The 15,141-nt window shown below is 41.7% G+C and overlaps 1 protein-coding gene across 8 annotated transcripts in view; it reads left to right on the forward strand.

The window, feature by feature from the left end:
* Nucleotides 1–15,141, forward strand: part of Fat1 (FAT atypical cadherin 1) — a 118,455-nt gene that overhangs the window by 63,997 nt on the left and 39,317 nt on the right. For all 8 annotated transcript variants that reach the window (XR_009591370.1, XM_060381658.1, XM_021659665.2 and 5 more), the window contains exons 4-6: nt 9,528–9,589; nt 12,225–12,554; nt 12,872–13,082. Coding sequence is in view for 7 of the 8 variants with exons in the window: in XM_060381658.1 (XP_060237641.1) it covers nt 9,528–9,589; nt 12,225–12,554; nt 12,872–13,082 (603 nt within the window). In the remaining variant the exon portion in view is untranslated. The remainder of the gene's footprint in view (nt 1–9,527; nt 9,590–12,224; nt 12,555–12,871; nt 13,083–15,141) is intronic.

Here is a 15,141-nt window from a genome sequence, read left to right on the forward strand (position 1 = left end):
TTAAGTTGAGGTATGCTGATACTGACCTTACAGTAGGTTGGGTTACCTTTCTTCCTTCCCTCCTTCTCTCCCTCTTTCCCTTTCCTCTCTTCCTTTCCTCCTCTACATAACTTGTGTAGAATACTAACAAGAATTAATTCAAAGTGAATTCAATTTGCCTGCTGATCTTGTGTTTTGAAACCACCAATTTCCAACAGGAAGCAGCTTGTAAGACAGATGTAAAAGCAGAAGAGAGGCCGGTGATACTGACCTCAGCCACTCCTCGAGTGGCTTTCCAATGGCTGCTTGATTAATTTTATTAGTGTTTTCTGCGGAGCTCTGAAAGTTGGAGTTAAATGAATTCCGAGCTGCCTTCCAGCCTTGACAGGCTATGAATAGAATTCCATTTTTGGCTCCAAGCCTAATCCTGCCGGCACCAGTACCGCAGTGACAAACAATAGCTGCTCAGATGGCCACAGCTGCCAAAGAGCTCCCGGCGGATTGTAGTTAGACGTGGTCTCAGAACACCACCTAAATGAAGCTGGTGCTTGCTGCCTGCAGAGGCTCTGAGTTTCGGTCAGAAGTTGGAAGCTCTATGGGAGGAGATGTTGAGTGACAGCTATCGGGAGAGCTGACCATTTGCTCAGGGGCTGCCCGTGTGCTTCCAGCATGGGAAATGGGAGAAGGGCTGTCCTGCCTTGCTGTTGGTCTGAGCTAAGCAAAGACGCTGACTTCTCATTGTTAGTTCCGATCTTGCCTGTTGCTTGGTTCTGTTTCTGGCTCAAGTCCTTAAGGGCCAGGACCTTTCTGTATCCACTTATTGTATCCATGACAGAACCAAGCAAAACAGTGACTGTGGGAATGCTTCTCAAGTCCTGCTTTCCAGTTCACTGGTAAAGGGCTTTAAAAGTCAGCCAGTTGGAATGGCTCTGCTTTTCACGTGCCCTCTTTCACATCCGTTGCTCGTCTGTCCTCCTCCCATACTCCGATCTTCACAGCAGCTACAGGTGGCTTCATTCTGAGACCATTTTTATTTCGTTAGAGCTGCTGGTACAAATACGCAGGCTGGAATGTTGATCACACGGTCATGTGTGACATGGGATCTTGTATTTGTTTTTTTTTTTTTTTCCTTTCCTCATCTTCCCTATGACCATAGTTTCTGAGGTCCTTTGGCAGCATAACTGATGCTAATTGTATTTCAACATTAATACCATGGAGGCAAGAAGAAGCTTGCTTAGCAGTACGGGGTTTGAGATGCATAAGGTTCTATCTAGAACACTACCTTCAAATGCTGCCCTTTTCTATTGATAATTAATTTGAAAGTAAAAAATGGGTATCAGTGTATGCAAGGAATGAAGGGATGGCTAAAGTAAAAAAAGATAGGTTTGTCAGTATAGGGAGAGTAACTGTAATTTTTGACCAGGCAGGATATATTATCTGGTTAGTTTTGGATATATTGTCTTGATTGATCTCATTGGACCTTTAGTGTCGCTTGTTAAGTGAACTCTTGAGAATGTAAAAAGAGTTGTTTTGATTTTATCTTGATCCTCACAACTTCATAGCCAAGTTTTTCTGTATCAGAGGCATTAAAGAAGTATTTATAATTGTTATTAGTAATGCTACTGAAAAATAGTTAGCAAGTCACTTCTTAGAGTGGAGGAAAGTATCAAAGAGAACGGATGAACAACTTATGACATGCTGATAATGTAAAAAAAATCCATCTTGAGGTTAACGAAATTGTATATATTAAGTGCATGATTTTCTCTAGCAGTTGTACCTCAATATGAAGCTTATTAATTTTTAAAATGTATTAGTTTCCTGGGGCTACTATAACAGACCAGAGCTAAGTGAGTAGAGTCTGAAGATAGGTGCCTGTGGGCCACTCTTCCTCTGAAGTGGGAAGCCTGTGGTTTGGGGGCATCACTTAAAATTGTCTCTCTGGCTTTAGGACCTTCTTCCCTGTGTTCTTCAGTCTCGAATCTCCTCTTGAGAGGCCACTTCTGAATGAATTTAGAGCATTCTCAAAGTCAAGATGCTGTCATCCAAACGTCCTTAGTTCCAACTTCAGAGGCCTTTGTTCTAGAGAGGTCACACCTCCATGTTCCAGGCTAGATGGACCTTTTGGCTGGGGCTTGCCATTCTGCTCATCATAGAAGGCATTTACCCAAAATAAATAAAAATGAGCTGTGGGGTAGACATTTGCAGTGCTTTAGTCTTACACAGTTGGAAAATTCCTTTCATTTAGCTTACGTCTGTAGGGTTTGACACATTTGGCAAGAGGATTCTGGATGTTAAAGTCACGTTTGGGAACAGAGCCTTCAGAGTAGCTCTTTGGTCGTCATTTCAAGTATTTTCAGCATTGTTGTCCCTCTCATATATCATGATTCATATTATATTTTTCAGTGGTAGCTTAAAGAAGTAGGTATACTTTGTGTCCAGATGTGGCTGGTAGTAATTTTTACAGTGACTGAAACAAAACTTATTAAAGTAAGAAAGTACGTGTTTGTTTTGTTTAGTTTACACTAAAAAGGACTATCATGGTCTGTAACTCGGAGATCACCGGAGTACCTTCTCAAGTGTGCAGGTAGGTCTTCAGACATACAGCTTGTCAATGAGTGTGTCCCCAAAAGAAACAAAGTGAAAGCAGCTCTACCAGCTGCTTTTCCTGTAGCCAGCTCAACTTTCTCTACCTATCGTAAGACAATAAAGCATATGACAACTCTTTATCGTAGCCATGTTAAGCCCAGACAAGTACAAACAGCCTGATTATATAGTTAGACAAGGAGCATGGCATGCCGTTGGAGTTCCACAGGTCATTGCACTGTTTCCTTTTGGTCAGTGAAATGTCTTGAGTTAGGGACCAGTCAGGGGCCCACATTGTCCCCTTATTTGCAAGTATTCTGTTGAGTCACTAGGAGAGGTGTCCTTCTAATCAAGCGCAGCTGTTGGCCGAGCAGCTAGCCTGTGTCAGGCCTCCTGAGTAGCTGTAGGCGAGTGATCTGGAGGTCTGTAAGTCTTAGCTTGCTTGCTGTGGATTCTTCTAAGTTGCCTGGAGCTGTCCTTACTGGCCTCCTGAAGAAGTTTGCAGCTTTCGCAAAACCTTGGTTCAGTATGCCTAGTGGACAGAGAGCTCTCCCTCAAGGCACCTTTGTAATAAAGCAGCTCAGTTGCCCTGATAACAACTTTGCTGCTCTCCCTAGGTGTTAACTTGCTAACAGGCACAAGGGAAGAATCTGTGACAGCTGTCAATCAAAAGGTCATATCTTCCGGCCATTCCACAGCTTGTCTTATTTGAAAGATCCACCACCAACTTACCAACCATCGTTAACACTGTCACGTCAGCTCCTAGACAAATACTTAGACCCCTCCGCCTCTGATCTGTCTTACCGTTGAGGGCAAAGGCTTTTTGTCTCTTTCAGAGGACCTATTTGGGGAGGCCATTTTGACAAACACACTGAGTAACGATGCAGGCAGAATTACCTGGTTAGCTCTGAGCTGGTAAGCATTAGGACAGCATTTCTATTGTGTTGAACTTGTCGATTTTTAAACCATAAGAAAAAGCCATCAAATGCAAAAAGTGTATACTGGTAGGCAAAATTAATTTTCAGAAGTTGGGTTGAACATAAAGATGTGATTTTTTTAGATATTAGACGATACCCAAAGTAACAGTGGTAAACTAGAATTCTTCATCACCAGCTGTGTCCTGTGAAACTAGTAAGAAGGAAGAGATATGAGGAGTAGGGCATGGTGGAGTGGAATATTGGAAAACTTTGCATTTGCAAGACAGATGTTTATAGGACTTGGATTTTGACAGTGAGTGTATTTTGCCACTGAATTGTATCTTTAGATTTTTAACCACAAATATATTTTAAGTATTATGTATTCACATGTTGGCATGTACTTTGAAATGAGAGACTATTGAAAGGGGAGAGAAATGGCCTGTGTCTTTTTAGGTTTTTAAATTTACTCTGAAAATCCGCTTTTTTTGGGTAGCCTCACCACCATTCCAGTTGTTCAGTGGCTGTGTGCCGCTAGGTGCTACTGTATTGGACAGTGTGAATTTGAGAGAATTTCAGGTTAAGAGAAACTGCCATGGGTAGTGTTTTTTAAGGAAAAAAAAAGGCTACAGGCACTCATATACTATTGTAAAAAGCAAAAAAAGAGGCTAAAGAAGTGGAAGAGGAAATAAAGTAATGGGTTAGGTAGATTAACTGCAAATTAGGTGAAAGGGTGCCCCCCCAACCCCCTCATCTTTGCCCCTTCCTGGTTTTATTCTCAAGGTAGAACAATAGAAAAATGGTTGGAAGTCAATTTCCTGCCAAGCAAGGTTAATCGGGTGCACGCACACTCAGGACATGGCCCTGTAGTTCTACGGTTTTTAAATTTGAGCTACTACAGGCCTCCAGCACTTGGCCTCTATCGCAGTCCGACCTCAGTCCCATTCAGAAACCTTGGGTTTTCTTTCTCTGGCTGCTCTCATGTGTTTGTGAAGTTGTTCCAACTGACTTCCTTTCTTCCCTGCCTCCCTACCACCCTCCTTCCTTCTTTGTTTCTACAAGAGCTCTTCCCGTTTTCCGTGTGTGTGTGTGTGTGTGTGTGTGTGTGTGTGTGTGTGTGCGCGCGCGCGTATGCCTCTGTTTGTGTGTCTCTGTCACAGGTGTGTGCTGGTGCATTTGTTTGCAGACGAATGTGGAATATACACACGGATGTTGAGTGTCTTCTTCCCTTCTCTCTGTCTCCCCTGCCTCCCTCTTGCTCACTAGGTTACTCGCTTTTTGAGATAGGGTATCTCACAGCTTTTGTTAGGCTGGCTAGCAGGTCCCTGGGGTCTGCCAGTCTCTGCTCCCCAAGTGCTCAGGTTACAGCCGTGTACCACCATGCCAGCTTTTAGGAAGGTTTTGACAATACGAACTCAGGTCTTCACGCTTCTGAAGAAGTCACTCTACTCACGGCGCCATCGCTCCAGCCCTGGGTCTTCTTACTCGTAGTGTAAACCTCAGGCACCAATGGCCTGAGTTACTGAACTCCCAACATCTCAAGAAATTTGAACGAGAGTTAATCTTCAGAAATTGTAAAAATGGAGATACTATCTAGTAGATAATTTAAAGGCGAAGACATAGTCCCGGAGCACTTAGTAAGCCCTGTAGCCATTAATATAATAGCCACTTGCTGTATCAGCTTGCATTACAGAGCAACCTTTCCCTAAACGTGGGTATATTTAAAAAAAAAAAAAAAGTCATAATTTAGTTTGGGATTCTTGGCAGTTCTGGCCTTGTACAGACTTGTCTGAACTTTTACACAAGCATGGTCAGCTGTAGCTGGTTAGGGCCTGGTGGGTCTTGAATGGCCACATTTACATGCCAGCCTGTAATCGATTATCCAACCAAATTCTACTGCTCTGAGACATTAGAGTTCTCAGCAAGTGCTGTCTGCCTGTGCACCACTTACCTCTGTCAAGTTCTAGTTTCTACGCTTGTTTCTCAGTGACAGGACCCTGTTCGTCAAGTCTGGGTTCTGAGTGGGCAGCACAAAGTAGTTAAATAACTGTGGAGCCACAGCTCCGTCTTCACCTAGTAGGCCTTGGACAGGTGCCCTTGTGTGCTGGCACCTCCTGAAGACCTTTTTGTGAGTGATATCCCAAGCAAGGTAAAGGGTTTTAAGATTAGATTACTATTAAAACATTGTGTCGAATCTGATGGCATTCTGTCTTAGATTCTAAACCTAGGAAGTGATGTGAAAAAGACTATGGATGCGTTTTAAGTTATGTTCGTCGTTTTTGGTTAAGGTTTGGTGTGGTCCTTCAGTTCCACACACAGGTGAGTTTGTAGGTACTAACTAGTGTGAAGGTAGGAAATTTGCCTGTTCTTTCAGCCCTCCCTGTAGGATTTGTATATAGAGAATGTAATGCTTTTCTAAATCAAGGATGGAAAATTTCTAGTCTTTGTCCCTCTTTTTTTTTTTTCCTTCTATTTCTAACTTCAAGGTACTTGCAGAAAGTGATGATAAACACACAGTTTCAAAAGAAAGTATTTGCCTGTGCGTGTTTTCTACTTTTATCTTCTCTTTCAATTTCTACTTTTTTTTTTTTTGGACCTACTAAAATGAATAGTGATTAATCATGACCGCTTTCCCCTCAATTAAGACTTTATAAAAATTGAAATACCATAAACACAGTAATTATGTGTTTGATGTGATGGGAAGTTAAAAATTCTCATCTGGGTCCCAGGAGAACTAACTTCTAACTGTGACCTTGTTAATGAGTTACTGGCAACCTCAGAGAAAAATTAACTTCCTTTTAGCTCAGACACCTGACCTTGATTGCTGTGCTGCTTCTATTAAAGTGTGTCTTCCTGGAATTTGGAAAAACACAGCATACATACACATTTTTTTTTTTTTAATAAAGGAGATGTATAATGCCATTGCTTAGGACATTTAATGCCACTCAGGTATTAACAAGGTTAGTCATCCAGTGAATATTCAGTGTTGAAGCAGGTGTTTGTCCCGTGGGGGAGGGGGTTGGTGGAGAAGCAACAGGAAGGAGACATGAAGCAGAGTGACTAGAAGGAGTGTAAAGGTAGAATAAGAGCACAGGTCAGGGTGCAGAAAGCTGGGCTGGCACCCCGGGGTGCTGACTTCTCAGTGTGCTGGGTAAAGTGTGTGCTGGGAAGGTGGAGCGCACCTCACGGAGACATCTGGTTGTCCTGCTGCATGAAGGACATTTATTTTCTCTGTAGAGTTCTTGTATGAAAATTCTGTAGTAAACACTACTGTGCTCCGCTCCTCATGCTGCACAGTCAGGTGCCTATGCTAGTGAATGCTTGAGGGAGAAGGCTCTAACAATTCTTTGGTACAATTCTCTTGGTGTGAGTGTTGTGACTCTGGGGAGGCCTCCTTGGCATTATTGTGTATGTTGTCTACAAAAAGTGTAAAGCGCACACACAGAGTTTCTTACAGGACCTTGTTTTGGGTTTGCCTTTCACATTTGGATCAGTGAACATCCCTTGGTGAGGGGCATGACCCACATATGCCATCTCCATCGCTGGGTCATTAGCCCTAGGGAACTTAACAATTGACTCCAGGCTAGGAGTTAAAGTGAGAGGAGGTGGGAGTAAACGGGAATAGACCTTGCAATTCAGTTCATTTAAATGGCATCTGCTTCCCTGAGTTAGAGCGGGGTTAGGGTGGAGGGTGAGGGGATGAGGTGTGTTTAACAGGAAGCCTGGAGGGTGTGGAAGTAAATCTAAACCTAAGCCTGTAAAAGAGATGGTTAGGTAACTTGGTTCCATATTGAATTGGCAATAACAGATTGTTGGCAGTTTGTAAGCAGAGCGTAAAGTGAAGTTTTGTTGGGTGCCCTTGGTGAAGGAGGACTAAATGCCAGCAGAAGTTTGCCTTGAGCATGCCAAGCCATTTTCTTTGCTGCCTTAACCAGTGGTAGTGACTGTCTTATGGGAATATTAGGACAATTAGGTGGAACAAATAAAAGCGATTTCCTGTCTTTCTGAACTGTTTAAAACCCCCAGTTCCCGCTATTAGGGTTTTGGAACTGTGGGTTTTAAACAGGGACTGGGAGGACGTGAGGGAGGGGCCTGCAGCTGGATTACGAAGTGAATAAATTGTAATAAATAATAAATCAGTAAAAAACAAGAAAAGCCCACCGTTGTTGGGGAGTGTGGTTAGTAAACCTTTCATGGAACAGAGGATTGAACACTGAAAGGGAAGCTCGGTGTCAGACTGGGCAGTGCTGTCCCGTTGCTAGCGAACTGGAAGCATCTTCCTTGAGCCCCCGTCGTCTGTGGCTGTAATATGGGGAAAAGCCCAGTGTCCAGCGGTGACATAGTCTTCTGGTTTGTGCTGCCTTATCGCGCTGCACAAGTTACCCTAAGAGTTACTTAAGAACAAAAAGTGTTGGGTTAATAAAAATACACATCTGGTATTTACAAATTTGGAGAAACATTTTAAACGGTCTTTAATTGCTTCTGTGAAAGTAGCTAGGATTATAGGAGAGATTTAATTATAAGGAGAGCCAGTTTTCTTTTTTTTAAAGTGATGTTTTCATTAGTTCTTTGAGAATTTTCTACAGTGTAGTTTGATCATATTCACTTCCAGACCCTCCCACATCTACCCACGTGATCCCCTTCCAATTTCATGTCCTTGTTTTTTTTTTTTTTGTTTTTTTTTTTTAAAGTCCCATCAAGTCCAATTTGTGTGCTTATGGTATGAGGGACCAACCTCTGGAAAATATGGTGGACTTATAAAGGGTCACACTCTTAAATAAAACTCACTTTGCCTCCCCTGGAAGCCATTAATTGTCAGTAGCTCTGAGGTACGTGATACATGCTCATGAGCCCTTCCCTTTTTCATCCTGGAGTGTCAACTGGCTTGGTAAGGTGCAGACAACCACAGTTGTGGCGCTAAGTTTTGATAGAGTGAACGATTTTCCTTGCAGTGTTGGAAGAAGGAATGCCCCAGCACCCACCTGGCTAAGTAGACTCCACCTGATTTCAGGTCTAGTTCTTAAGACACTCCAGTGCATCTGACCCTGCTAGTGCCAACTGTGCAGGGTGCTGTCTGTGTGTGTGTGCGCGCGTGCATGCGTGCGTGCGTGCGTGTGTGCGTGCGTGTGTGTGTGTGTGTACACATAGGACACTTTAGTGAAGTGGTGCTCAACCTGAGGGTCTCAGACCCTTCGGAGAGTTGAATGACCCTTTCCTTTCATGGGCATCGGTTAAAGCCATCAGAAAGCATAGATGTTTATATCACATTTCATAACAGTAGCAAACTTAGAGTTATGAAGTAGCAATGAAAATAGTTTGATGGGTGGGGGTCACCACCACATGAAGAACTACGTTAAAGAATTGCAGCATTGGAAGGCTGAGAACCAGTGCTCTAGTGGTTGGTTAGTGGAATGCACTTTAGTGAGGCATTCAAATGTAATTTAACAATTTTTTCAGTCTTCTAGCTTATGGCCTATGTTCACATATCAAGACATTGAGATTAAAGTTTGAGAGGGAGGTTGACATTTTTCTAGTTTGATACTATAATCAAAGAAACAGGGAATAAAGGGTGAGCGTCGTTTTCCTTTTCTCTTATTGTAAATTAAATAACTGTTGTTCGAGCAACGTTACCTAAAGGATTGCATTACTTTCTAAAAGAAATAACAATTCTTCATTTGAAGATAGATGATTAAAAGGTAGTAAGTTATAGTAACAGATTTCTAATGGTTCTTTTTTAGTATAGTCATAGAAGTGGATTCACCATTTATCTTATCTCTGGATCAGGTAACAGAGATACAGGTAAAGATGAAATTCTGGATAGCTAACTTCAATTTACCTTTAAATTTTTATTCGGGCAGAATGTCTTAGGACCAGAAAATGTAGTAGATTTGAGTTTTTCCCTTTTCATAATAGTTCTGTCCCTTTCCCGGTGTTTCCAAGACTCATTGAAACAAGAATGTTCAGAGAATTCGTGTGGCTTATAAGTGAAATAATCAGACATGGTGATTGATGGTGGTTCATTAGGATCAATAAACTTACACCGTTTTACAGGTCTCATCACAACCACATCCAGGAAGCTGGACCGTGAGCAGCAGGCTGAGCACATTCTGGAAGTAAGTCTTGCTTTAGTTCTAACTACTTTTAAAACCTTCAAATCGTGAACACCCCCACTTCTGCCATTCATAGCTGCTAATACCCCCCCCACACTGCCTCGCACCTCAGTTCATCCTGTCATCAGAACCTTTCTGTACTTCATCACAGTCATTCCTTACACAAGTTTACAAATACTTCTGTAACTAATGTTATTTGCACTTCATTTTTTTTTTACAGAGGTGATGTTTTACTCCGTACCTTCCATAGATTTCTTTTCTCCCAGTTATGCCTTTAAGATGTATTTATAGATCAAATTTAACGCGTTGAACTGTATTTTGTTTATTTCCGGGTAGTTTTAGTCTTCAATTATTGCATTAGCCATGTAGTTTTGTTTTTGTTGTTGTTGGTTTTTTTTTTTTTCCACTTGAATTTGTTTGTAACCCAAAGAAGTTTTCTAAAAATATCAAAAGTGAAAACAGGTGGGAGCCAAACATTCCGTCTTCTCAAATGTTCTGGTTAATTTACGATGTTTCTGCACTTCCTTGTTTACTCCATTTTGGTTGGGGGCCAGTAGTTGCAGAAATGGGGTGGGGGATGGTTTGAAAAAGACAGGTAGACTATAACATGGAGAAGGATGGGGGCAGCCAAGAGAGGCCGCCTTCAGAGATGGTGCAGCAGAGTAAGCCGGAGCTCCTGCAGACATTTGTCATCACGTGCTCATGTTAATTAGCAGAGCCTGGCATGGGAGCCAGGTGCTTTTGTTATTTGTGAGACACCTTTGTAGCACGTCCAAATTCTAACAGTTTTGTAGAAAAAATTCTAAATGATGACTCGCTTTTGAAAGACCTTTGAAAAGATCCTATTCCTGCTGCTCATAATGGTGTCTAATCAGTTTTGTCTTTGGTCAGAATATCCTGTTATCTGTAAAAAATATTAATATTTCTGTTTAAGTCTGTTCATGAGTGTGCATGCACTGGCATTTGCACATACATAGTTGTTTACGTGTGTGGGTTACTGATTGGTTTCAGAGCCATAGTGTTTTCCCATTAGTAATTCTGACTGACACTGCAATTGAGTTTTCATTTATGGATTGTGTGGCTCCCCTGAATGCATTTTCTTTATTACAGAGCAGGACTTTGAATTTTCATTCAGTTAGTACAGAAATTGACACAAGGAAGGTATGGATGCTAGAGAAAGAAAGCATGAGGAAGTGCCAAGATCTACAGGTTACTGCCTGCTCATCAGGGGTCCATCCCCTCACTTTGGTTGTAACTGTAGGTTTCACATCAGTCATATACTTTAGATACCTGTTTCACAGTGAGTGTCAGAGGCCCTGTGGAAGCGGGTATAAGACGGATAGGGCTTTGAAGACAGTGCTAAGGCATGATGGGAAAGTTGTGAAAGGAGTCTGTGTACATGCTCTATGTGTCTCTCATTCTTTTGAGTTTGTATTTGAAGACCAACTGCTGTCAGTTTGACTGCCTAGGAGAGGAGACTGTATTACTTCAATCATCAGAAAAGCTACTTATTGACATTAAACTTCAGCCTGCGGTGCACAGTGTTTGGTTATACTTCTCGAGCTTTCTCCTCCTGCACAGGCCTTCTGACACGTGACAGGAAGGAAGCATTCAGAGATGTTAACATTAAAACAATAGTTTTATTTTGTTTTACCCTGAAGAGCTTAGGAAGATAAACCATATCCTTCAGTGTGCAAAAGCAACTGTTATGTTCCTAAGTCATCCTGACAAGTCCCTTTAATGATCCATTCACACTTTTAAAAGTAGGATTTACAACTACCAAGTTTTCAAAAGAACATATTTTCATGAAAAATGTTATTCTCTCAACTAATTTAGAAAGAGGTAGAGTGTAACTAAAAAGCTGTGACTAGGACCATTCTTTTTAACACACACCACTGTAAATGTGACCTTTGAAAGGTGACGTTGACTTGGTCATAGCCACTGTTGCAGTATCAGACTCCCCTATTCCCACCTGAGCACACAAATAGCCTAGAAGCAAATTACTTTATATTGTTGTTTTTTTTTTTTTTTTTTTTTTTTTCTGAAAACCTTATGTAATACAACAGGCTTAGATGTTTGTTCATCCCTGTAAGCATTTAAAATGGTACGAGGAAACTATCAAAGTTGTGGTTAGTATTCAAACCTGTAATATTTAAATTTGTTAAAAGTAGCATATCCTTTAGAATAATAATACTTAGCATACTTGGCGAAAAAGCCCCAAAATGGCAGTCTTTTAATGTAGTGTGCGGAGAATTTGTGTTTGAATATTTGAAGTGAATTTTGTTAGGAGGACTGACAATATACTCAGCATCTCTTTAAGGAACCCAGTTTTTGAATATCCAGTTTTTGGTAGTCTTAACAGTTTGGTAATGTTGATTTTACCATTGCTATAAGGAAGAGGGAGACTGGTTGGAAATGCGTGAGAAGTGACAACTGTGGCTTAGCCTCTGTCCAGGTCATTGTCTCTCTGTCAGCAAAGCCGGGAGAGTTTGCTAACCTACATCATTACTGAGTCAGTGTCAGAATGAGAGGAGGTGGTATGGACTTTAGTGTCCTGTGAGCTGAAGTCCTTGCATCAGTACGAAGGGTTTTGGTTTTTTCCGTCCCTTAAAGATATCTCTTGACCTTTAAAACCCAGGTTACTGTGACAGACAATGGTACGCCCCCCAGATCCACCATTGCGAGAGTCATCGTGAAAATCCTTGACGAAAATGACAACAAGCCTCAGTTCCTACAGAAGTTTTACAAAATCAGGCTCCCGGAGCGAGACAAGGCGGACGGGGAACGAAACGCAAAGCGCGAACCTCTGTACCGAGTCATAGCTGCAGATAAGGACGAAGGGCCCAATGCTGAGCTCTCCTACAGCATCGAGGAAGGGAATGAGCACGGCAGATTCTCCATCGAGCCCAAAACGGGAGTGGTCTCCTCTAAAAAGTTCTCGGCAGCCGGAGAATACGATATTCTCTCAGTGAGTTGGGTTTCTGTGTTGCCTCTCTGAGAACCTAGTCGTTCTGTTGAAAAAGTGGCTTCAGCGTTGTGACCTAACAGACAGCTTGGAAACGTGTGGGAAGCATGGGTTTATTTTTATTTTTTTATCAGCTCTCACTCCAATGAGTATGGGCATGAAACACCTATTAGCACCAAACATTAGACATAAACTGTGTTCGGATACAAGTTTGGACTATTTGAAACTGACTCGGTGCAAAGATCAAACAAATCTTGGCTTCTGTTAGGAGATCTAACGTGTGATTTTCTGTTTTCATCTCTTCTGTTAATACTTTATAGATTAAGGCAGTTGACAATGGCCGCCCTCAGAAGTCCTCAACCACCAGGCTCCATATTGAGTGGATCTCCAAACCCAAGCCATCCTTGGAGCCGATTTCATTTGAAGAATCGGTTTTCACCTTCACAGTAATGGAAAGTGACCCCGTGGCTCACATGATCGGGGTGATATCAGTTGAGCCTCCTGGCATGCCTCTGTGGTTTGACATCATTGGTAAGCAGTGCCCGTAGGTAGCTTTTGTCCTCCTTGTGTGGGGGTTACACTCATGACCCCATAGGGTTTTCAGAATTTTGTTCACACATTAGAAGGTTAATTTGGGAAAAGATCTATAGGTGAAGAATTTCCCTTAAACTGTAATGGTTTGACAGCAGCCGAAGATCCCACAACATACATTAAAATAAGTACTCCTGTGTACACAGACATGGTTTAGTGTGGGAGAGTGCAGGCTGCTCTTCCAGAGTACCCGGGTTCAATTCCCAGAATCCACAGGACAGTTTACAATCCTCTGTAGCACCAATCCGAGGGAATGTGACACCCCCTTCTGGCTTCCACGGCCAATGCGTGCATGTGGCCCAAGGACTGAACATGTAATGAAAGACATCCACACACCTAAAGTTTTAAAAAGAACAAACATAAATAACCATCAAGTCATTTAAATGTATTTTTCGGACATACACAAGAAGTTTCAGGAACCTAAATATTCTGGACTATGTAGATAATATACACAGGTATGTCATTGTTTGTGACTATATGACATTTTACAGTGTTGACTATAGGTTCTTAGTGTCATTTTCCAGGAAGCTTCACTCCCCTGTAAAGTGGAGTGCACATGCTTAAGTCAGCAGTTTTGTAATCTAATGAACTCACACTTAACTCAGTTTATTTTAAACAAATTATATCGGGACCTTACACTTCATATGATCCCCTGCACTTCCCACCCACTTTTAGACAGATCCGGGCCTTGAACATGCTAATCAAGCCCTCTGCTGCTGCACTACACCCTTGGCCTTGTTTTTGTTCTTTTAGTTTTGAGACAGGATTTATTACACTGCTCAGGGTGCCTGCAGACTTGTCACCCTCCTTCCTCAGCCTCCTGAGTAGCTGGGATTCTAGGCACGGGCTACAGTGGTTACCATTAGACTTTTTTTTTTTGTTTTTCTGCACAATATTTTATTCACAAGGATACTTAATCAAGTCTATTTGCAACCACCATCTCTGGTTGGACCTTAACCACTTCCTCCCTCTGCGTCTTGGTAGTGTTGCCTCCCTGTATGTGAAATGGTTTTCCCTGAAGCTATCGCTGTTAACTCCTGAAGGGGAAAGGATCAGTGCCACAACTAATCACGATCACGATGTTTACTTTCTCTTAACTTTTCTCACATTTCCAGATTAACCATCCTCTGTTGTGCCGTATCAGACTTTGTTTTACTTCCTTGCTGTTGGGAACCGGTTTGATTGACTGTTCTTCTGTGCTTGCTTTCCACGCTTGCTTGCTTCCTTTGGCTGTGCCAGGAGATACACTTGCTAGAGAAGTGTTTTACATCTTTCAGATGACTTGTGACCTGAACTGTACAGCAGAAGGTATCTGCTGAGATCACATAATTTGCCACGCGATTATGAGATCAAAAATCAAAGCATGGATTTTGTTTCCAGAGACCCTTCCCGTTACAGTTATTTTCATGGTGTATGCATGACTCTTCATCCCAATCACAAACATGTGGATTCTTACTTGTCCCTGCATCAGTAGTATCAGGTTTGATGGATGATGACGATGAGTGTGCATGTGTGTGTGTGTGTGTGTGTGTGTGTGTGTATGTATGTGTGTTGTTTTGAGGTAGATTTAGTCATAGGATTCAGTGTGACATTAATTCTTGTTTTCACTCCATTTCTTTTCATAATGTGTCTCAAGTTCTATGGGTTTGAAGAGAGCTTTGTTTATAGTATAATTGGGTATATCTGGGCAGCATTAATATGACAGAAACTTGCTTCTGAAAATTGTTTTAAGGAGTATGTAATAGGCCTGATTCAAGTTAACTTTAACTGTTTTCGAGTGTTTGTATCAGAGCATTTCTATTTTAATTGTTATTACTATACTTTTTACTATATTCAAAATAGTAATTTTTTTCAGTAATGAAAACTATATGGTCAGTGAGGTTTTCATAATGCTGTACAAATTTTAATAATGCCTGAAAAGTCTAAAGTAATTTGACAAGTAGTGTAAGCAGGGCTCTTTCCCTGTGGAATTGCTTTCTTCTCAATTATTGGCCTCCTT

The sequence above is a fragment of the Meriones unguiculatus genome, chromosome 4 (assembly GCF_030254825.1).
Source record: "Meriones unguiculatus strain TT.TT164.6M chromosome 4, Bangor_MerUng_6.1, whole genome shotgun sequence".
Classification (NCBI taxonomy): domain Eukaryota; kingdom Metazoa; phylum Chordata; class Mammalia; order Rodentia; family Muridae; genus Meriones; species Meriones unguiculatus.